The sequence below is a fragment of the Adiantum capillus-veneris genome, chromosome 30 (genome assembly GCF_014529385.1).
Source record: "Adiantum capillus-veneris isolate H3 chromosome 30, ASM1452938v2, whole genome shotgun sequence".
Classification (NCBI taxonomy): domain Eukaryota; kingdom Viridiplantae; phylum Streptophyta; class Polypodiopsida; order Polypodiales; family Pteridaceae; genus Adiantum; species Adiantum capillus-veneris.
In genome coordinates, this window is record NC_140960.1 from 76,262,235 (window position 1) to 76,286,108 (window position 23,874).

A 23,874-nucleotide genomic window follows, 5' to 3' on the forward strand; every position below is an offset into this window, starting at 1 on the left:
AGAGTAACAGGAAACCAAAGAAAGAAGGGCTTGTCCAGCCTCCCCTTGTGCCTCTTTTCACTCATTGAGAGTGGATCGTGCACTTAGTGGCTGGCCAATCAACGTGAGGTGGGAAAAAGCAACCTTGGTGTGAGCGCAAGGCCGCCAAGGGGTGGGCCCGCGGAAAAGAGCAGAAGTCGGGTGAAGGAGAAGATCCTTCTCTAACACAGATTGCAAGCGAAAGAAGAACCGCAAGAACCTCAAGAACCTCAAGACCCTCAAGACCCCCAAGAACCCAGGTCTCAAGTTCCTTGTGAACTTAAGAATCCAAGACCACAAGAATCCACAAGAACCCACGACTTCAATCATCACTGGAAGCGGAATGGATACTTCGCTTGGAGGTGATGAGCATGAGAGAAGCGAAGAAGAATTTTCTCCACCAGGAGGTTTTTCCAATTCTTCCCCATCTACGCCAAAGATTGCACCAGATCCTATGGCAGCTTTTGATAAGATGATGATGGCCAAGAAGTTAGAACGAAAAGCAGAAATAGAGCGTGGACACGAAGAAAGAATGGCAGCCATAGGAGTGTAAATACATAGAAAGAATGGCAGCCATAGATCGCGAGAACATAGCAAGACAAGCAGAATTTGATCGGCAGAACAAAGCAAGAAAAGAAAAGAGCGACCAACACATGAAAGAGTTCTTGTGACTCTTCTCTATTGTGCAGGTGCAATTTGAACAGAATCAGGAGAAGGGGTCTCTCTCCGTCCCTTCTTCTCCAAAGCATGACACACATGATTTGAATGATGATCAAGATGTGATTTCTCACAAGCATGATGATTTGCATAAAGATGATGTGATTGTTCACAAGGATGATGTGTTAGTTCATACTTTCTCTAGCGAAGCTAACCTCATTGCAGAGACGATCGATCACGAAGCACCGATCTTGGCTCTCGAGTCGAGGTCCAAAGACCCCCCTCAGCAAGAACCCCCTCAGAAAGAACCCCCTCATGAAGAACCGATCTTGGCTCTCGAGCCTAGGTCCAAAGACCTCCCCCAGGAAGTATTATGTGTTCGTATGATTAGTTAGCACGCATTGTTCGAGTGTTTCATTCGTGATCGTTTCTTGTATTTTAGTCAGCGTCTTTATGTGATCCCTTTTCCTAGGCATGACATATTGTACATTGAGCACGTTTCACTCATGAATGAGCACGGATGTATGCGGATTATTCATGAAAAGCTGAAAAGTATGCATTCAAGGAAGTCACATTCCTTGTCTCCTTCCTTGGCACCACACAGTTGTTTGCAGAAAGAGCACAAGAAAGTATGAGCACCAAGCATCGGCATTTCCACTGTGGTTTGCCATAGTTGATTGATATAGATCAGAAAGACAAGATTCAATCTCATTGTTTGCGTGTGTGTGGTGAACGGTGTGGCACTCCGTCTCTTTGTTCAGCTACATTGCATGCACAGTCTTTAGAAAAGACAAGAGTTTTTCCAGTCACTTTACATGGAATAGGTATGTTCATGTTTTTATGTTGAAAGTGGTTTCAGGAATTTTTAGTCTTGGAGATTCTTGAAGAAGATGGACCTACGTCCATAGACAAAGTTAAAGCATTGAAGAAGCTACAGATGATTTTCTGTCGCTTTGGCGCGGCCCAGAGAAGAAGACTTTGCAGACCTTTATGAAGTTCAAGTATCGCACGACCCGCGCATCAGAGTGGGCCGGCGAAGAGTCCTTTCCAGGATTTCGTATGTTATTTGCGATCTCCCTCGACGCCATACAGCTCGGTACCAGTACCTCACTTTGAAAAGGAGGGGATGTCATGTGACACATCCAACCCTATGTGTCCATGGACAAGCTACAGCACGACCAGGGTTCAGTTCAGTCAAGTTAGTCTAGAATAGGAAGTGATCTGACACTTTTGTGAGTCTGTTCGCAAACCGTGCATGTCCAGACACTTAGATTAGATGCATATCCTCTGGTTGCACACAGCATGACCATCAAATTCCAGTCAAATCCCATCAGTAGCATTTACAGTGTATAGACCTATTTCCCTATTTTTGACATTTTTCACTTGTTATTTTTAAGCGACTTTTGTTGGAAAGTAGGTAGGGCAATTTTGCTAAGTTTGTGTATAAGTAAACCTAGGGCTAGCACTTTCTGGCAGAAGAGGCAGCAGGAGCACCGCTCAACATGCACCTTCTCAGCAAGACCCCTAACTGCATAATCTAGCGTTTTTGCAAGGACAGATCAGCCTTGGCGATTTTGCATTGCAGAGGAGCTTCGGCATTAGCAGACACAGCAGAACCACTTCACGATAGCAGATCAGCCCTAGCGTTACTGGATTTTCCCCAGCAGCAGAATTCAGCCCTAGCGTTTTTGGTTCAGCCTGACGTCTTGGCGTTTTGTAGTTCCATCGCGACGAAACATCAAGATACACCAGCGTTTTCAGTTTTCAGTAGTCAGACTCCACAACAGAACCCCCGAACCTCACAGATCTCACCTTCCCGCAGCAGATCCTCGCCGCACGGTCAGATCCAGCGTAGTTTACAGATTTTGCCCGGAAAACGCAGATTTCAGCATCTGCGTTTTCAGCTCGTCATCGTCACATTGTCACCATCGACATCGTCCCCGACATAGAGTCAGAATTCAGCAGATAAAAAGATTTACAGATATCAGCCATTAGCACTTTCAGATTTCAGCCCGTCTCGTCGTCGTCCTCATCGTCGTCGACATCGTCGGCAAGTCCAAAGCATTGTAGAGATTTGTGCAATCAATAGTAGACCGCTCTCGTGATAGAGAGTGGGGCCTTCGGAGGAGGGTTTGACAACATTTACGGTGTTGTATTCTCTCCTCTCTCTATCTCTCAGTCTCAGCACCTTCATTCACAGTGTTCATCCACTTTGTTTGTGATCACTTGCACTCTCTCATTAAAGAACGGAAGGCTCTCCCTTCCCTAAGTAAAAGGAACCTTGAGCACAATTCGGAGCACTCATCTTGAGCAAAGTTCAACATTCACCTCCGCTGCACCTTACACTTCAAGGCACTTATCTTCTTCGACCCAGAAGCCCCCGAAAATTTCATCTATCCCGAATTTCTGAAACAAATGGATTTTTACAATCAACTCGCTGGAGAACTTGAAACCAAACTAGCCACCGGGCAAACTCAGAAAGTTGCACCTCTCATCGATGCTCTTCCGATCAGCATCCATGGGTACCATGGAAAAGAAGATTTTCACGTCATGAAGTTTTGGGCAACTGTGATGCTCTTTTAGGCATGCCGTGGCAGGACAAGAACGATGCGACCATTCATAGTCGAAACTGCATCATCACTTTGCAGCAAAGCGACAAACTAGTGGTCCTTAAGTTTGATCGACAGAAATCAACCCCGAATGATTTAAGTTTGATTTGTACTCTTTGAACTTTGTTTGACAATACTGTTAGTTTGAAATATAAATGATATGTTTTGAACTTGTGTTGGTGCCGATTTGAGAATGCTGGGTTTTTTATGATATGTCACAAGACGGGCACCACATGCCAATAGAAAAGAACAGATTGAACAGACTTTTAGCACTTCAATAACATCTGAACTGAGAGAGAGAGAGAGAGAGAGAGAGAGAGAGAGAGAGAGAGAGAGAGAGAGAGAGAGAGAGAGAGAGAGACGACACGCGACACGGAGTGGCAGAATTCCACCCCAGAGAGTATTGGCCCCAAACCTTGGCGTCCCTTTCGGTATTTCTTTATATTGCATCAACACAATACAAGCCGGTACTCTAGTCTCTGCACCTTCTCCAGGAAGCATGCCGGAGAATGAGCCCATGGCCTCATATATAAAGGCCCTAGGCCCCAAAAGCAGTTTACATGAAAAGACTTCAAAACTCAAAAGCTTGGTCCAAAAGCAATGCCAAAAAGCTGCTAGCACGTTTTGCGGAATTCCGTACAACTGTCACGTCAACAGTCAGCGCAAAACATGGAGTGTCCGTATAGCTGCCACATCATCAGTTTTTGCGTGTGTGTGTGTGTGGGGGGGGGGCGGGGGTCCTACTTTATTTTAATTTCTTTGTCACCTAGGCCCCATCGGACGAGGTCCCATAAGTTGGTAGGACTTCTTCTTCTGTCGCTTGTTCTTCGTAGGGTTTAGGCCCCTTGGCCGTGATCTGAAGGTTTGCTCTGCTCTTCAGTGTCTAGATACGTCAGCAGTTCGTGACATCCCCCCTTCTTGAAAGAGAGTAATCGTCCGCGATTACAGCATATCTGCAAAACAATTCAAGTTAGCTCAAAAATTTCCGAGGGTTATTCCGAAAGGCAATCAGTTTGTTATTTTTTTTTGTTAAGGAGTTGGCTTCTCCTTTCGTCCAGTTCGAAACTCTTGATATGCTGGAGTAGTAAAATTAGCTATTACACCAAGACCGCACTGATCTTCCATAGGTGTCTTGATGCACTAAAATTACATACCCAAGCAATCTCATCCAGTTAGGAATATTCAGTAGTTGGCACGCCACAACGCAACACAAATGCTTACATATGCATGTTACAAGACACAACAAACAACGCCGTTGAGCACTCCCCCGAGACAAACGGTCTGCGGTATGAAGCTACTCAACGACTACCTCGTCACTCCCCCCACAAATAACCTAAAAAGGTCGGGCCATGAGCTCAGAGGACTGTATAGCCAAACGCTCCCCAGACCGCAGTCTGCGTTGCTTGGAGGTTCAAGCATACAACCAAACGCTTCTCAGGCATCAGCCTGCATCGTTTGGGGTTTTCTAGCATACAACGGAATGCTCCCCAGACATCGGCCTGCGTCATTCCGAGGTATTCGAGCATACAACGAAACGCTCCCAGGCATCGGCTTGTGTCGTTCCGAGGTTCAAACAATACCAAAACAATATTTCTCACTTCTCTACCCAGGAGTAAAATCACCAATCATTGAAACCAATATTAAAACCAGAGTCAAACAATTACCAAGACAGGTTAAAACAGATAGCATCCATTTCAAACAAACTTCAAAGATTACTTTCTCAAACAATGTTCAAAAGTATCTAACTAGAAAACAACTAGAGAGGTCATTCAGGGCTTTGTTTGGACAACCGAACTTTGAGGACAACTTGCTTGCCCTTCTGCATCACGGTGATGGTTCGGTTCCGAACTTGGAGAGTTGCATCATTCTTGTCGTGCCAGGGCATGCCCAAGAGAACGTCGCAATTGCCCAACTTCATAATGTGGAAATCTGCTTTTCCATGATAATCTTGTATAGTCACTGTAAGAGCACCAATGAGCGGTACCACTTTCTGAGTTTGCCCTGTGGCTAGCTCAGCTTCAATTTCTCCACCCTTTGCATCATAATCAAAGTGCATCTGCTTCAAGAATTTTGGATGGATGAAGTTCTCCATAGCCCCGGGGTCAAATAATATAAGGGCTTTCAAGCCGTTGACTTTTCCATAAGCTCTGCATAATTCATTAAAACTCTTGAGGTGTATACCATAAATATCGGGTACTAGTCCAATAGCAGGTCTAGCCCACTTGGCCGGAGGTGACCCTGGGGATCTTTCTAACGTGGGAGGAGAAGGTTGCACTCAGGACGTCGAGGCTCGCTCAGGACATGTATTGAACGTATGCCCTGTTTGGAAACATTCCAAGTATCGGCCTTCTTGTAACAAGGCGTCTCGTTGACGGTGTGTCAAATGAGGCCATTGAGGTTGGTTTTTACGGGATTCCCGAGAATTTGTTCGTTTTGCCGAGAGTTCTAGCTAGCGCCCGGAGGTTCTTCTGTGGTAAACTCCAACTTTCCCTTCATAAGCTTTTAGCCGACCGCGGCATGGTCTATAAGCTCTTGCATGGTAGAGACTTGCTTGGTGAGACAATATTCTTGCAATGGTGATGGTAGTCCAATGGTGTAGCGCTCGCACTGGTCCTCCAAGGAAATGAATTCAAAGGACACCGGAAGGTACACGTCGAGAAACCTTTGGTTATAGTCGTCCATGGTTTCGGTGGCAAGCATTTTCAAGTTGCCCCACTTTGCTAAAATCCGGACTTCAAACATCGAAGTCATGTAACTACGTTACTACGTGCAAAAACGGTCTTGAAAGCTTGCCAGGTCCTTGGAGCATGCGGTTGTGTCGCGATTGAACTCCACCATTGCATAGCATTATCTTTAAGAAATCTCGTTGCTCGAGAAATCTTGGATTTTTGGTATAGTTCCCCAAAGCATAGATGTTGTCGAATTGCTATAGGAACTGCAATGTTTTCTTGCGATCTTTCACCCCGGAAAAAGTGAAAAATTTGATTGTCGTGCCGCCATCTTTGAAATCTTTGGGTTGGTTAGGGACATATCCCGGGTATGGATAATAATGGTATCCATATGGGCTCCAACCATTGTAGCTTGGTGGCGGTGGTGGTGGTTGCACTGGATGAGGGTCAGATGGTTGCACCATATTCCTGAAGACTCCCCTGATTTGAACAGACGGCTGAGAAGGTTGTCGGTTGGAAGCTCTAGTACTTTCTGATGCCGGAGGAGGAGCTACCACTTGGGCATCAGAGGGGGTAACATGTAGTTCAAAAATTGTTGAAAACTTTGCAGCATCGGAAGATGCTGCTGAGGATGCCGCGAAAGAATGTCGTGAAGCTCGTTGAGCAGAAACTGCAAATATTCTGTTGAATCCATGAATTCTATGTCTTGGGTTCTATATGGCTTATGCCCTGTAAGACAAAGCGATGAAGACAGGAGCGCGCTCGATGCGCAATGAAGTAAGGGTGGGAGAGCCTAATAAGTCTGGGGTTGGGACCCGAATATACTTCAAGTAAAATTCCAATAGCTCTGTCTGCTCTTTCGTAGGACCGGTGTGCTTTCAGAAAAGCATACGCTTGATGCTCTGATACCACTGTCACAAGACGGGCACCACGTGCCAATAGAAAAGGACAGACTGAACAAACTTTTAGCACTTCAATAACAACTGAACTGAGAGAGAGAGAGAGAGAGAGAGAGAGAGAGAGAGAGAGAGAGAGAGAGAGAGAGAGAGAGAGAGAGAGAGAGAGAGAGACGACATGGGGCACGGAGTGCCGGAGTTCCACCCCAGAGAGTAATGGCCCCAACGCCCCTTTCGGTATTTCTTTATATTGCATCAACACAGTACAAGCCGGTACTCCAGTCTCTGCACCTTCTCCAGGAAGCATGCCAGAGAATGAGCCCATGGGCTCATATTTAAAGGCCCTAGGCCCCAAAAGCAATTTACATGAAAAGACTTCAAAAGCTTCTGGTCCAAAAGCAATGCCAAAGAGCTGCCAGCGCGTTTTGTGGAATTCCGTACAACTGCCACGTCAGCAGTCAGCGCAAAACACGGAGCGTCCATACAACTGCCACATCATGAGTTTTTGTGTGTGTGTGTGTGTGTGCGCGCGTGTGTCCTGTTTTATTTTTATTTCTTTATGTCAATGGTGCCCCATTGGATGGGGTCCCTTAAGCTGGTAGGACTTCTTCTTCCGTCGCTTGTTCTTCGTAGGGGTTAGGCCCCTCGATCGTGATCTGAAGGTTGGCTCTGCTCTTCAGTGTCTGGACACATCAGCAGTTTGTGACATGATATCTTTGGCCCGGGCTTCCCTGAGAGGAGTGTTTTTTTTTTTTCTCGAGAAAAAGATCCTTCTATTAGTTAATGAAAACTGCCCATAGGGCTACATCCACCTCTGCAAGAGAGGGCTACAACAAGCATGATGGGGAGACTCTCCCAATGAAAAAACAGCATATATACAATGAGGCTAAATCAAGAGATGGGAGGAGGGAAGAGCCACACAAGTGGACAGTAGTGCCATCTGAGCACCCCTTGGACTATGGTGTAGAAAGGCCCAGGGCGCCAAAGTCGAAGGAAAGCCTCGCGGCGCTCCCTCATGCGGTCGGAGCTACCCTGTAGTCCCTCAAGCTGTCCTCTGAGAGTATGGATCAGCTCTAGCCAAAAGTCACGAACAATCTCTGCTAGTGGCACAGGGCGAGTCTCAAAGATGCGGAAACAGCGGACCCGCCAGATGAACCAAAGTGTCAGGCCACTGATGAGCTCCCAACACTCCTCTCTCTCACTGTACCACTCCTGTGGAGTAAGCTCTGTAGCAGGCTGGAGTGTAGGTCGCCCCCCCTGCATTACTATCATCCTACTGGTGGAAGATAGCTCAAACTGAAGTGCCGGGCCCGTGAGTCTGGGTCAGGCCGCTGCACCCCAAGTGTACTGTCAAGCCGTGGAGAGAGCAGGCATCAGCCGAAGAACTCGTAGCCACACCTGTTGGGCCGAGGGATAGTCCCAAAGACAATGACGCTGACTCTCCACCAACTGGTCACAGGCTGCACATGCGGCCGAGAGACCACTATGCACAAGCCAACTCCCTACTGCTGTGGCTCTGTGTGCAACCAACCACTGAAACAAAGTGACGCGCCTCGGCTGTCTGGAGTCCCACAGCCTCTGCCAAAAGGCTGCCAAGAACTCGACTATGAGGCCCTCCTCCTGCCAATGACGTGCTGCAGCGAGGCGGGCCTCTCTCTGTGCTGCAAGTATATGACGTCCAAGCCGAACAATGTACTGAAAGAAGGGGACTCCCGGGCGGTCTGCAGAAGAGAAGGGGTCCCTCCATAGCCACTCACCAGGATCCCACTGTACTCGTGCCAGTGGACAACACTCCCAAGCCCATAGCCTCCAGTGTCTAGTCTCAAGAGCTGCTGGGTCAGGGTCTATGACGCAAGTCCTCCCACAGATGCCCACAACTTGGATCCTCTGGAAACAACACTCCGCTACCTGCGGGGCCTCTACTTCAACTCGTTGTAATCGTCCCCCACCCTGAAGCTCGAAGAACAGGGCTGGGATAGTCTCTGAGCAGGCCCTGACGGAAATGAGAACCTCCAGTCGTGTGAAGGCTCCCATCCACCGGGGTGCTACTGGCTCGAGAGGCGTGAGCCACTCAGCTGGAACTGACTCTGAGATGTCCTGACACATGCTTTGCACCCCTCTCATGCCCTGTAGCTGGAAACCCTGCACCTCCTCTGACAAACCTGTGAACTCTAGCTAGTCACCTAGAGAGCGCCTTGGACTTGCTGCCATGGGACCCCAAGAAACATGAGGCCAACTCCCAACCAAGTGGCCTCTCTGAGTGCTAACCATGGGGTTCCAGACGAGGGGTTGCAGTAGGCGCTCCTCCGTGCACGTCGGCTGTCTCTGCTCTAGGCCACGCCGTAAGAGCTCCCAAGATCGAAGCAAACTCATAGCGAAGCGGTCCTCCAGTCTCCTGCTCAAACCAACTCGGCGCAACTCTGTAAAGATCCATCTGGTCGAAGGTTGCCAAGGGCCTCCTGACTGAGGCACCCTGGCACGAAGCCTCTGCAGCAAGAACTCCTTCCAGGGCTCCTCGCCTGGAAGAAGTCCTCTGACGACGAACTTCCCATGAAGGGCTCTGCTCTGCTCTGCTGGATCAATGATCCCAAGCCCTCCCTGAGAACAAGGAAGTGTGATGACCGACCAAGCCACCTTGGCTCGGGCAATCTGAGTGTCACGACCTGACCAAAGGAAGTTCCTGATCAGCCTCTCTACGTGGCTGATACAAGAACTCGAGAAGATCCAGCAGGAAGTGATGTACCACATAGTCGCCAACAACACCTGGTTGGCAACTACTACTCTACCAGCCAGCGAAAGTCGTGCTGAGCTCCAATGTAACAGCTTTCTCCTGATGGACAGGAGAAGAGGAGCAATCTGCTGCTCGGGGGACAAGTCCAAACCAACCTGACAACCCAAGTACCGAACTGCAGTCCCTGGGGGAATCCACCTGAAACCCTCTCCTGGCATCCAATATGGCACAGGAGCACTGCCAACCGAGAAAGCCACTATCTTTCTCCAGTTGATCAGTGCGCCCGATGCACAACAGAAGGTCTCCAAAGCCTGCTCACATTTGTGTAGATTGGCCTCCTGGCCCTCTAAGTACAAGGCTGAGTCGTCGGCAAACTCAGCGTCCAGAAGCTCATCTCCCCGAATAGGGAGTGCTAAGCCCCTCAGACCAACCTGCTCTGACACCAAAAATCTGCTCATCGCCTCCGCATAGAACAGAAAGAGAAAGGGGGCAAGAGGACAACCCTGTCTGACCGATCGTGTGAGCATGAAGCGCTCACCTCTACCTCCTGCCAAAAGCACCTGACTGTGAGCCTGTCTGTACAAAGCTGACACCCCTTTGATCCAAGCATTTGAGAAGCCCATCCTGCGTAGAGTGCCCTCTAGAAAGTCCCAGTCAACTCTGTCGTATGCCTTCTCAAAATCGAGAAGAAGAATCACAAGGTCCTCCCCACGGAGCCGTGCCAGGGCAGAAGCCTCCCAGAAAGTGAAGATGTTGTCAAGGATACTGCGTTCCTTGACAAAACCTGTCTGAGTCCCATGTATAAGGCTCTCCAGAAGTGGCTGAATCCTCAAACTCAGAGCCTTGGCAAGAATTTTGTAGGCTGAGTTGAGGATGGTGATGGGACGCACTATCGAATCTCATCCAAGGAGCCACCCTGCTTTGGAATGAGGTAAATCAGGCCCTCACTCATGCTATCCGGCATCACTCCTGTGTGCAGAATGTACTGAAAGGCACTACAAAGATCTGGGCCAAGCAGGTCCCAGTACTCCAAGAAGAAGCTGGGAGTCAGCCCATCCTCACCTGGACAACTACCACGAGGGAGGGCCCTAAGAGCCGTGTGCAGCTCCTCAAGCTGAAGAGGCATCTCTAGCCTCTGGCGCATCTCCTCAGTCACAAGACAAGGCATCTGTGCCCAAACCTGCTCCTTGCATGCATCCTACCACTCTGACTGGGGCTGAGCCGACAGTAACTCGCGGTAAAAGTCAGTAGCAACTGCACGCATATCCTCGGACTCACAAACAACTGACCCATCGGGTCTCCTCAACTGATTGACCTTGGCATGCGAGTGCCGAGGTCCCACTGTCACAAAAAAAGCACCTGTCACTCTGTCACCCACCTGAGTCCACTGAGATCCTTTCGGTGACAGGCAAACTCATGACGCCTCTCCTCTGTGCAAGCAAGCTCCTGTCGAGCCTGCTGTAACTGCTCCTCCAACCATGGACTGTCTGGATGCTGCTCCTGCATCCTCTGTAGTGAAGCAATGCCTCGTCTGAGACGCTGCTCCTCCTCTCACGTTGCAGCCCGTCGAGCCAGAGACTCCTGGAGAAAAAAGTGGCTAAGCTGAGCTAGGCCTAAGGTCACTCTGTCTGCAGGTAGAGCCTGGCTGTCCATGCCCTCTGTCCAGAGAGCCTCTACCCTCTCTCTGAGTGCTGAGTCCAACAAGACCCGCTCTGGGATGCGAAGCATCGTGCTCCCACTCCTCTGCCTGTCTGCCACTGTGAGGATCACTGGTGCATGGTCCGAGAAGGATGTCCCTGCCAGGATGCCCACTGATCCCCCCAAGTCACTGAAGTGGTCACTAGTGTAGAAGCGATCTATCCGCGATAGATTCACTCCTCCCACTCTGCGGTCCGATCTAGAGAAGGCAAGACTCGCTGGAGGCCTCACAAAGCTAGAGTGCTGCCATGTATCCGAGACCCTCAAAGTCATACACAACCTCTCCCAAGCTGCTAACTCGACTCCATGCACAGTAGCATGGCTGCCTCCAATCCTGTCAGAAGGGTCCTCCAACATGTTGAAGTCCCCTCCTACACACCAATGGTCAGCTTGTGGCAAAGACTGAACAATCTATGACCAAAACTCTGCACGAGCACTCACCACATTGGACGCATAGATGTTCAGGAAGCCCACAAGACCACCCTGAACCTGCATAGTAATCCATTGAGCCCTGCCTGGCACAATAATCCCTCTGCCCACAATGGCCTGCTGCAATGAGTCCGCAATAGTCATACATACCCCACCCTGGATGCCTCCAGGTCCAAAAGCAGCTGACCAAAAGGTATCATATCGTCCACGCAAAATCTGACCACATCGCCGAATGCGGCTCTCAGACAGATGGTGCTCCTGAAGCATAAGGAGATCAATCTCTCCTCCCACAAGGCAACGCTGAAGCTCCTAACGCAATCGGCCCCGCTGTCGCTGAAACTGGGGCCCACCTAGTCCCTGCATGTTCTACGAGACGATCCTCATGGGGAGCGAGAGAGAACAGATGCTGCCGCAGCAGCAAGACGGGCTATCTTCCAGGCTGGCTTGGATGGGGAGTAATCCGCATCGGAGCGTCCTCTAGATAGGCGAGACTGCAGTGAGTGCCTAGCCCAAGCCCAAGCAGAGCGAGCCGTGCGTAAAGCAACCTCCTCTATCCAGGAGTTCTCATGAAAGCAAGGCAAACACTGCGTATCAGCAAAAAAGTACACCACAATGTGCCTACATCCTGCTCAGTCTGGGGGTGTCACCGCAAACTTGGCCAGTGGCCACAAAGTCTGCAACAAATCTGTAACTCCCAAGTTCTCCCATGTGGTGAGAGAACTCGAGAACCTGTGTATGCAACCATCCCACCACTGAGTCGAGGGACCACTTTGTCTCGACCCTACCACAGAGGGGGAAGGAGAAACCAACTGTTGAGTCCAAGGCCTCTGCCCCCCTAGCGGTGAGGAACAACGCATGGACCTTGAAGCAGGCTGCCTCGTGGTGTGCTGCGGAATCGCCGAGAAAGCGAGTGAACCCGTAGTCGAAGAAATCCCAGTGGCGTCGGAGGTCAATGCTCGTCAGACCACGAGGGATAGCTGCAAGGGAAGATGTCTGAATCTGCAGAGGGGGCTGCAAGAAGGGCTGACCCTCTCTCGCTAGGCGACTCGTGGCAAAGGCGCTGCCAAGAGATCTCCTAGCCGCCGGCGAGGGACCAGTCTCCTGAGTCGACTGTGGAACTGGAGCAGGAGGGGGGGGAGAAGGAGGGGGGGGGGGGGGGGGGGGGGCGGAGGGGAAGAGGAGCGGGGTGGGGCGAAAAGGTAGAGGGGCGAGGAGGGGAGTGGACGGGAGCAGAGGGCGGGGGGGAGGATGAGGAGGAGGAGGGGAACTCTGAAGGGGGGGCGGCTGGCGAGGGTGAAGCGGAGGTGGAGGTTGGCGTAGAGGGCTCCTGCTCAAGAGGACCAAAGCGGTTCCCCGTGGGAACCCACTGCTGCTGAGTAGGCACCTGAGGGCCACTCTGAGTGCCAGGCTGTCGCTGTGGCCCCTGGTGTCGACGGCCACGGGCCTGCTGCCACCCCTCCTCCACTGGAGCCCCAGACTCGGAGGGTGGTATGAATCGGTGCGCTGTGCCGCTGGCTGTGGCCCAGGCTTGGCAGGCTGGGGCTGAGGCTGAGGTGTAGGTCGTGGCCTCCTTCGTGGACAGGCCTTCGCTAGGTGGCCCATCTGTCTTCAAATGAAGCACTAGTTCGGGAGGCTCGAGAACTCCACACTCTGTCTAAACCAACCCCCACTCACCCGACGCAGAAGGATGACCTTCGGGAGCGTGTGGGTATCTCTGACCAAAACTCGAACTGAGGGGATGCCAGCCGCCTTAGCAGCTACTGATGCTGTCGTACGAGGTGTCTCCAGGACAGTCCCGATGGCGGAGCCAATCCTGGAAAGAAGTGGTAGGTACTCCCTCCGTAAACCCGGAAAGTAGACTGAGATGGGGATGTCTGCCTCCTCTACTAGCACATCCGAAGTCAAGTCAAAACCATGTCGCCACTGTCGAAAGTGGGCGCGTGATGCTCGGATGGCCAGTGGACTCATAGCTATGACCTTGGAAGCCATCTCGGAGGTCTTGAACTCGATCTAGTAGTACCCCCGTCCGTGGATCTAGACATCCAAGATCTTGCCCACCTCTGCGAGAAGGCGGGCCTGGAGAAGGTCTCGCAGCTCTCCTCTGCTAGGACGGGTGCCGAGAATTTTGTAGATGACCGAAGTCGCCTGCAAACGCTCAACCTCAGCGGCTAGGCTCGCTTGCTTTGTTGGCGATAGAGCAAGTCGAATGGTGGGCTGAGCGGGGTCGGGTGAGGGGGCTTCTGGCAAGTCCCTCTGTGGCGAAGCTGGAGCCTCCATCTGTGTCTACTGCTGTGTCGTAAGAAGAGGTCGACGGGCGGACGCTGCAATCAGGCGCATGAGACACTGCCCCAAAAACGAAGCAATGTCGAGGAGGCAGAACTACAGCGGATGACGAGGAGAAAACGAGCCGGGGGGGGGGGGGTGGGGGGTGGGGTAGGGGAAGGCTGGCGGCAGCAGGAGGAGGGGAGCTAGAGAGCAGGACGGGGAGTTCATTGGCCTGAGAGGAGTGTTCGTGTTTGATGTGGAACCTTTGAACAAAAACACAGTGAAAACGGTGCCACAAATCTCGGAAATCCATATTGCCAGTGTGGCAATCCGTTAAACCCGACGGAAAACCCGAAAGCTTCCTACGCAGTATGAAAGCATCTAGGTGTTGATCAGTGTGACATAGAAACGCGTTTCATGAAACCCCGAAACCTATGAAACGTTTTGCCGAAACGCATGAAACGGACAGGCATTTTTCATGAAACGTTTAAAATTGGGGCTTTTTTCCAGAAACTTTGTTCAATAGAAGTACTTTGCTAAATGAATCAATGATACATCAGTTATGATTCATGAAACTAGTGGCTGTGTTTTAACTTTCATCAATACTGAACATCTCTTTGATCGTGCTCGCTTGAAGTCGCTTCTAAGCAGTGAGCAATGAGCAGTGAGCACGTCTCTCTCTCTCTCTCTCTCTCTCTCTCTCTCTCTCTCTCTCGCTCTCGTGGACATTAAAGTCTAGAGTCATGTGTGCTACATTGTATACATATTTATCATATTTTATTAATATATAATTTAATGTCGTTTGTGAAACCTGTTTCATGTTTTTGACGCTATGAAACGAAACGTTTCAAAACCTCGAAACCCCGAAACGACCGAAACCACGAAACGTTTCATGTCACACTTGTGTTGATAATTTTAGCAGTTGTTGAATTAGCGCCAGCTTTTGGTATCTGTTGCTTTTAGGCAAGGAGCATGTATAAGGAAGCCTAGATAAGCTTGTAAGCAAAACTGCAGAGTGCCACCCCGACAGAAGTATCTACTCCGAATCGTCGCATATTCCTCTTCCATGCTATATTCACCCACCCGATGTCATCCATCAGAAGTATCTGCTCCTGGTGGCCAATTAGATATCACTTTCACAATGCTGTAGTCATTCTCTTGGAATTGACAGCTCTGTACTCATGTCTCAAGTGAGATTTTGTCTATGATGATCTATGTCATCCCTTGATTGACGCATCTAGAAAAATCTCTTCTCATAGATCTACTACTACAATTTAGCATTACTATTGTGCACAAGTTAAAATTCCCAAAATACCCCTCAAGTTTGAGACAATTCCCATAATTCCCTTGTAATTTGAAAAATTTCTAGAGTGCCCCTCAGGTTTGGACTAAAATTTTCATTATGCCCTTGAAATTTATCAAAAGTCCCAATCTACCCGTTGCGATAATAGCAAACATGACAAAACACAGTAATGTTTGGCAAGTTTTTGTACAATGCACTCTATTCTACAGATTGAGCAAGTCATAATGCGGATTCTCGATGGTATCATGGACTCAAGAGATAAAATAGCTCGATAATAACACATGAAATTGCTACCATTTTTTGGGGTATGTGGGTGATTTTCTTTGGCTAACAACTTTGGAAATATGTGTATGCTTTTGTATATTATTTTTGGGAGAATTGGAGCGATTTCGTGTAAAAAGGAGCACAAGGGTATTTTGGGAATTTTGAAAATTACAGGGGTATTCTGGGAATTTCCACAAATTTGAGGAATAAGTATGCTTGCACCAAATCTAGAACTTCCCCTCTACTAAGGTGCGTGCCGACAATCCTGCGAATAACTGAAGTCGTCTTGAGACGGCTGACCTCAACTGATGCAAGGCTTACTTTCTCCTCCGGCAACTGAGAATGTCAAATGTTGGGCCCAATTGGCTCAGGCAAGGAGGCGGAGTCCTCAATCCATGTCTGAAGATTCCCAACTTGGAGGAGACTACTGGCTATACTTCACTTGAATCCGAGTTGGTCCTTGATCAAAGGTTGAAGCGATTTTGACCGGACTTCTTGCTCAAACTACGTGATCAATTTGAGGCATTGTCCTGAGTTCACTGCTTTGATTTGGGAGTCAGTGAGGTCTCTTGAGGGTCTCATCCCCTCTTTTATTACCAAGGAAAACATTATAAGGAAAACAATGGACAACAACTGGCTCCCCCTATATATCAAGATAGGCGCCTTAGGAGTGTCTGCTAGCCTGTTTGAACCAGATCCTTAGGTTAGGATGGTCATGTTGCTCTATAAATAGGACTTAGGGATCATTTTTTAGCTTAGACTATAGAACCCAGGAAGTGCACGGCGCACGCCCACCATTGCTAGGATGTGGTTGGTGGTTTGGAATGTGGTCCTCGAGGTGTCGTTCTAGATGAAGTCTCTCGGGCTAGGGAGTGAGCCAGTGAGGCTATACACCTTGGAGGTGAGTTAGATGTCTCTTCCTTATTTGTGTCATGTCGTGAGTAAGACGGATGGATCACAAGGCAGCAATAACACAAGGTCTGTTCAGACTCCTTATGTGAGGATAGTTATTAATTATCACCCAAGTCCTAGTTAGAGTGTATATGAACGCGGTGCTTTTGCCTAGCTTGCTGACTCATGAAGTGATCCACTCAATTTTGTGTTTCAACACAGGTGCGCAAGTCAACATATATTGCATCCATCATAAAGTCATTTTCCTTTTTTGCAGCAAAAGTAGCAGTGAATGTACATTTTGAGTTTGCTTTTTTCTGTTATTTTGTACTATAATCAGGTAGTATTGTCTTTTGCTTGATGGCTTGTAACAACCATGAAGATGACTTCAGTGTTCGTTTCTTCATAGGCATATTTTGTTCAAGTTCACGTACCAGCTGTTTCTATCAGTGTTGTCGTTATGAGTGTGCATCTTGTCTTTGCTTGTTGTAGTAAATGAAAGATGATTGAACTTGTCTTTATTTGTTCTCAGGCTCTACTTGTTTCTGACTTTGGACCAAAAACTGCGGTAAAGATTGTCGAGAAACTACGAAAGGAAATTCTAGAAGGCAAGCTTAAAACAGGCTCTGAAATAAAGGTGTTGAAGGCTTGTTCAAGAGTCATGAAGCTTTTGTTCTGCCTAAAAGCATGCAAAGAGGAGCGACGGCAACTCTGCTACATTTTTGACCAATAATGTGGCTTGCAGGCTGCGCTAAAATCCACAATTGTGGCCCTTCTTACAGATAAGATAAAGACCTCCGATTTGAACCTTGCTACAAGGTGGTTTCTTTTGCTCTTATCTATGTTCTCTCTCATAATATCGCCAAGACTTATTTACCTTTCGTCTTTTTCCTTCCAGAATGCCCAATAAGAGGGTATTGTGGCCCACTTTTCATTGCTTGTCATGGTTTCCATTTCTTGGTCTCACTCTTCATCGCGAGTGAGATGTTTTCTTTGTGATTGTTGGAGCTGCTACACGGGGGGGCTGGGGTCCTTTGTTTGATTTCCCAAATCACTCACTGAGTTCTGCCCATGGTAGGACTGCATCTTATTCTTGTCATGAGCACGCTCAATACTGGATAATTGATGGTCACACATTAGGGCCCTTTGTATACATACGGGGTTCACGGTTAAATTGAAGATGCTGTCAACCATTGAAAGTTTACTGTTAACGAGCATAGCTGTAAGAGATAAAACATTACAAAGATTTTTGAGTTTTCCTTCTGATGTCAACGTTGACTTTCAAGTTTCGAGGTATCAACTCCCTTGTTACCTTTTGGTCTTTTATTCATCAAACAATGTGGGTTTCTTTAGTTGACAGTCCTAGGTAAACATGCTGGCTGGTCTGAGCTGTTTGTTTGCTTTGGGGTGACTAACCTTTTACCAATCAGTGTTCAAAATATCATTCAGGATTTGCCTTTGCACAGGCTTGTTTCTCACACAGTTGTTATTGCTTGTGCAGTTGAGGTTTTAGTTTTGTTGTAGTCATGATAGCTTTTTGCCTATTTGGTTTCAGCCGACCGGCTGTTATCATGATCATTGGTGTAAATGGTGGAGGCAAGACGACGACGCTTGGTAAATTTTAATTGGCACACCTTAGAAAATTTCAAGAGTATGCTGGGATTTCTATTTCTATGTACTTGATTCGGCTTTTTGATATGCAACTTATATTTTTAGGGAAGCTGGCACACCGGTTCAAAAAGGAGGAGGGTACAAAGGTAATACGGCTTGCGAGTGTTAGTTCTAGTGCTTCAGAGACTGTTGGATGTTGGCTTGTGCAAGATTGTAGTTAAACTTGTTTGCGTGGATCTTGATTTTTTTTTTGGTTGATGTTTGGTTTGGGCCAGGGATTACTGATAGCATGCCTTTAGGCTATTTTTTGAAAGTTGTCATTGATGCTGCACCGGTGATGCTTGAAGCATGCTTTTAAACATAAGTTTGCATCATATAGAGAGGTTATAAAAGTAATTAAGCTCGTTAATTTTTCGCTAGTTGTTTACCTTGAAATTTGCTTCTGTTCTTACGTTCAATGGAACTTTCTTGAGTAGGTGTTAATGGCAGCAGGAGACACATTCAGAGCCGCAGCTAGTGAACAACTTGAAGTTTGGGCCGAGAGAACAGGATCAGATATTGTAGTGTCCGAGGAAGAAAAACCACGTCCTGTACCAGGTATTAATTATCATGCTCAATTTTCAAACTAATACTTTTTAGGAACTTCTAATTCTTGATGTTTGAATTAAAGAATTTTTTGTTGTGATGCTGATAGTTTTGCTAGAGGCAGTTCGAAAAGGAGTTGGAGAAGGCTATGATATTGTCCTTTGTGATACTTCTGGACGTAAGCTTTTTGTTCTTTTTACAAGTATCCGGCAGAGGGATAAATCCACCTAACAAACCTGTTTTGACTTTTTTACCAATGAATGAGGCTTGTGTCTCTGGAAAAACAACCTAAACTTGAAAGTCTGAGCCAGTGAAAACCAGAGGAATGGCAGTTGGTGTGTATATCATGTGGTGGGTTTGCCCAGCCAATCAATGAGTTCCTTATGAATTCACGATATAAAGAGAGATGGAGAAGAGTTGAAGGGGGACTAATTTAATGTAGAGTAGATGCAACTCCAATACGTAATCAAATTCTTAGTTGGCTTAGAGACTAAGAGAAATCGGGCTTCCCAAAGCCCCCTGAATGGTCACAATCATTGAGGCTTGAAATTTAGATTTCTTTTATGTGCCTCTTGGCATCTAGACCTCTGTTAGAAGATGGGGATATGTGAACTAAAGTGCATTTTTTTCCTGATACAATGACATTGGTTTTCCAGCTAACATCAATTTGAACACAAAACTAGCTAGAAGTTCCAGTTTGGGCAGGGGGACACCCTTTCTGTTCCCTTTGATTTCCTTGTTTATTTTTTTCAGCTTTTCCCATGAGGCCTAGTAAGGGTTTGAGAGAATCACAAAGGCGCCCTTCTTTGTCTATATTTTCTACCTAATAGGTGTATTCATGAGGTTAGGTCACATCCACTCCTGCTCTGCACATGAAGCCTATTTGCAACACCATCAAATACTTAACGAACTCAAGGACTAGGAGTAGCCAATGAAGGAACTTGGGAAGTGCATGAAACTCCAACTGAAAACCAAGGATCCAAATAAAAATTTCTGGCATGATTTGTATGCTACTTTTGTCTTTGTTGTCCTTTTGCTTGGTAAATTTTTTACTTATGTGTGTGAGTTGCGAGCACTAATCCATCGGAGGCAGGAAGTGAAATTATTGTTCATTTTCTCATTGAACAGGTCTTTTGAGTAGATGCTTATGTGTGCATGTATGTATCCATTTGTATGTAGGGTAAAGGAACATAGTTGCACACATGTGCATTTATATGTGTATTTGTGGTTTCAAGGTAGGCAATTACACGAGTGTCCAAATATTGCATGGGCTGCCTTTTGTGAGCCCTGGAATCTAGTCATGTATGGAAGTAGAACTCTGCTTATTATGTAATTCCACAAGAGATTACTTTTATCTGGAGGTGCCACTGGCTCACTACATGTGTAATATTTTGTTTTCCCAGGGTTGCATACTAACTATAACTTAATGGAGGAATTGCGTGCCTGTCAAAAGGCAGTGTCAAAGGCTTTGCCTGGTGCTCCACATGTTAGTAAGAAATAAACTTGTATCTTGAATAGTCTCAAAGACTGCAAAAGCTTCTTTGGATATGAAGTTGTGATCAGACTGTTAACGTTCTTTCAATCGGGGGCAGGAAATTCTTTTGGTTCTTGATGGCACAACAGGACTGAATATGCTTCCTCAAGCAAGGCAGTTTAATGAGGTAAATTTTGCTCAAGCTCATTGAGTTTGAACTTTTATTGCTTTTTTCTCTGTGAGAAGGGTATACACTTCAGTCTCACATAAAGAGGAGATAACTCAGGCGCAATTTATGTGTTCATAAGTCCATATGCATGGCAATACATCCTCAGTGCTATCATATATAAAGCAAAGAGGATCTATTCAAGGAGACGATCTTTAATGTATGCTGTACTTTAAATGACTATCTTGTTTACAGAAAAAATATTCAAACTAGGCAATTGTCTACTGTGAGCCTGCCCGTATGACCATGTTAATGGAAGTTGAAAGTCAAGTTTCTCTTCTATATTTCGCTCCAAACTTCAAGGGATATCATATCCTTGAGACTATCTTGATAGATCAAGACGATCTCTCTCTGGATGCTTCAAAGGATTTTGATCAGCAACATAGATTCAGCCTCTATTAGGCAGCTGGGGATTTTTCACCTGGCTTCATTTTGAGTTGGCATTGCAAGCTGAGATTCTTTTTTGCATTTTTCAAATTTTGAGCGCAATTTACTGGGTATTTGCCCTTGTAATTACAGGTTGTGGGAGTCACTGGTTTTGTATTGACCAAGCTTGATGGTACAGCAAGAGGTGGCTGTGTGGTAAGTACATTCAATCTTGGAAACAAAAATTCGACAGTTGCAATTGACGTGTTAAAAGCAGAAACAAGAATTTGTGCATGTGCTGTAAGATCAGGAGCGATAATGCAAGAAAGTACGATATGGACATGTTTTTCTGTAGGAAAGTCTATTATAGAGAATGAAGACCTTTCCAACAACTCCTGGGAATTTTGGAAGGGTATTGCCTCTGCTTTTAGGCCTTCTCAAAGATCGTCCTTGTGCGCTTGCATGCGTAAGTGAGATTTCACAAGTCTAGGCTTCTTGTATCTTAAGCATGCCGTGTATGGTATGGTGGCCTGGTGAATTAGTCTTGCCCTCCCTGATGATAGTCAACAAGCATTAAGGATATCTCTTGATGCGGAAAACCACTTCTCGAACTGGGTACTTAAGCTGACAACTTGAATTATTGGAAGCTCTTCACTCAGCCTCCACATGTGCGATTACAAATGGGGATGCCAAGAGACGTGCTTATTCACTTCACCTCAATCAAGAAACGATGGGAGGCATAAAGACGACCCTTTATAGAGCCTCAGAACTTGTCAACAAGCACCCCTTCCCAAGGTATGCCGTTGCCAATAGTGCAATTGCAGTTGCATATAGGGCTTGATTTATCGCCAAAATTCAAATAACAACACCCTTCTCACATCCTCATCCCGGAAATGGAGTAACGAGCTCTTGTGAGGTTCGTATATAGGGCCTCAATCAAGAAACGATGGGAGGCATAAAGACGACCCTTTATAGAGCCTCAGAACTTGTCAACAAGCACCCCTTCCCAAGGTATGCCGTTGCCAATAGTGCAATTGCAGTTGCATATAGGGCTTGATTTATCGCCAAAATTCAAATAACAACACCCTTCTCACATCCTCATCCCGGAAATGGAGTAACGAGCTCTTGTGAGGTTCGTATATAGGTAAGGAGGGGCTGGATTATAATACCATCTTCGGATTGAAAGGTTGCAACCCATGGCCATTCAAGAAGAAGATCAAACCCAAAACAATGAGCTCCAATGGCCGAAGCAACTTTTCACCATCTGTTTACTTATTATATCCCAGTAATCCTTATTAAGGATGGAAAAAGGTCCACACTATCAGACTAGCATAAGCCCTCGCCAGGACACACCTGGTTCATCTGTTTTAGTCATGACCAATTCAATCTGCACCCAGTGGCTCCTCTTACAAAGACAAACCAACAACTTGATTAACATAATCAAAAGCAGGCTTTACCACAGAGGATTTGGGCTCCTTATATGTGCAGGTAATATGCTCATTTGAAAGGAAGACCAATCCAGCTGCTGGCAATATTGATTGTGCGGATCATGGTTGGTTTTTGTTCTGTAACGTTATTTACTTTGTCTGAGTAAAACTTTTATTTCTACTTTTGTCAAAATTTTATGGTATTGTATGCTTGAGTATCACACTTTTGTTGAATTGAAAGGGCTAAGAGATGCTGGAATGTTTGGATGTCTTGCCTTTTCGCAGGTTAGTGTTGTAGATGAGTTGAGAATACCCGTAAAATTCGTGGGTATAGGAGAAAGGCTGGAAGATCTTCAGCCATTTGATGCTGAGGCTTTTGTAGAAGCAGTTTTCCCCTGATATTCATGTCCTACTGCTGAAAGAGAGATTTGTTTCTGGTTTTCCTCTGCTCTCATGTACGCCCTTTTGTCTCATAGGCCAAATTCGTCCTCTGGAAGGCGTTAATAAAATTTTCTTTCTTCATTTTTCAGTGTTTGTAAGAAAGATTCAATCAGCTGATAGCGGCTTACAAGGCTTTAGAGCAGGGATATGAAGTTAATGATGCCGGCAGAACCTCCTCTTTGGAACATGTGTCTGGGTAAAGCTCAGAAGTTATGATGTGCTTGAGAGGATATCTTATATGACCGAAGTTAGCGTAGGATACGAGCTGCTTGGCAAAAGTGACAGCAGCAAGCATCTGGAGAGGAGAGCGATTATTCACAATCTCTGCACTTTGCCAAACACGTTATTGTGCTCCATTTTTGGAAGGTAAGCTGTTGATGAGCTCTGGTGCTGGTTCAAGGAGAGTTTTTACTCCTGTTTGTATTCATGAAAACTATATTATTATGGTCAGTATTGTATATACTCAGATGAGGAAAATGAAGCAACCAGTTCTCAGCAAAAAGATACTACAGTTTGTTTTGTGTAAATTAAGGCAATGTCGTGTTTCCATTTACAATTGCATTCAGGTAAAGTTATTTTGACATAGTTTTGATGAACTACAATGACACAACCATTGTGTTTTACGTAGATCTTGCGTTAGCTTATCTCTTCATAGATGTGAAGCAAGCCAATGGCGATTCCATGAAAGGCCGGAAATAAGTGAAGAGCTAAGAACATTTATTTTATTGAATGGTACACAGTCTCAGTACACTTCTTTGTCATCAGGGGAATCCAAGGGTTTACTGAATTTGGTGAAACAAAATTTCGAAATATTACAAGACGCAGTTGGGAGGGTGCATAGGGTATACAACCAAAGAACAGAACATAAAAAAGACCCCATAAGGAGGGACAGACAGGGCACAGCAAACAGGGGATTTCACCCACAGGGGAGGGATCATCATGACATGTGGTCTCTCATTGTGTGTCCACCATGAAGCTCTTAAGTCCAGGTGCCCAAACTCCTGTTGCACACATCATGGCAGGGTACCTAAAGTGTGAAAAAGACACCCTTTGTGCGGGACTACTGGAAGTGCCCTGGGTGGCAATAGTGTTCTAGCATCACTAATTCAGCCTACCCTTTAGTGAGCTTGTGGCTCTAGAAGCAGCCTGTCGTGGCTGTGAAAATAAGCCCCAAGGTATACAGATGAGACTTACCACCTCGACTCACCTCTAGCTAGAGTGAGTATGGCTCTATTCCTGACCTGTATGAAAAATCAGAGCCTTGGTCTCCCCAAGTATATATGTCCTTTGAGAGAAAAACTCATCCAGGGTTTA

At 46.7% G+C, this 23,874-nt stretch overlaps 1 protein-coding gene across 2 annotated transcripts in view; it reads left to right on the forward strand.

Moving 5' to 3' along the window:
• Positions 1-23,116, forward strand: part of CPFTSY (signal recognition particle receptor protein, chloroplast (FTSY)) — a 49,399-nt gene extending 26,283 nt beyond the window's left edge. Inside the window, exons 2-12 of one of the 2 annotated variants that reach the window (XR_015187279.1) lie at positions 16,963-17,067; positions 17,176-17,249; positions 17,986-18,044; positions 18,147-18,187; positions 18,518-18,638; positions 18,736-18,804; positions 20,030-20,112; positions 20,219-20,287; positions 20,846-20,908; positions 22,405-22,574; positions 22,650-23,116. Coding sequence is in view for 1 of the 2 variants with exons in the window: in XM_086506855.1 (XP_086362981.1) it covers positions 16,963-17,067; positions 17,176-17,249; positions 17,986-18,044; positions 18,147-18,187; positions 18,518-18,638; positions 18,736-18,804; positions 20,030-20,112; positions 20,219-20,287; positions 20,846-20,908; positions 22,405-22,518 (798 nt within the window). In the remaining variant the exon portion in view is untranslated. The remainder of the gene's footprint in view (positions 1-16,962; positions 17,068-17,175; positions 17,250-17,985; positions 18,045-18,146; positions 18,188-18,517; positions 18,639-18,735; positions 18,805-20,029; positions 20,113-20,218; positions 20,288-20,845; positions 20,909-22,404; positions 22,575-22,649) is intronic. The other variant, XM_086506855.1, reaches the window with a different exon arrangement.
• Positions 23,117-23,874: the final 758 nt, after the last annotated feature.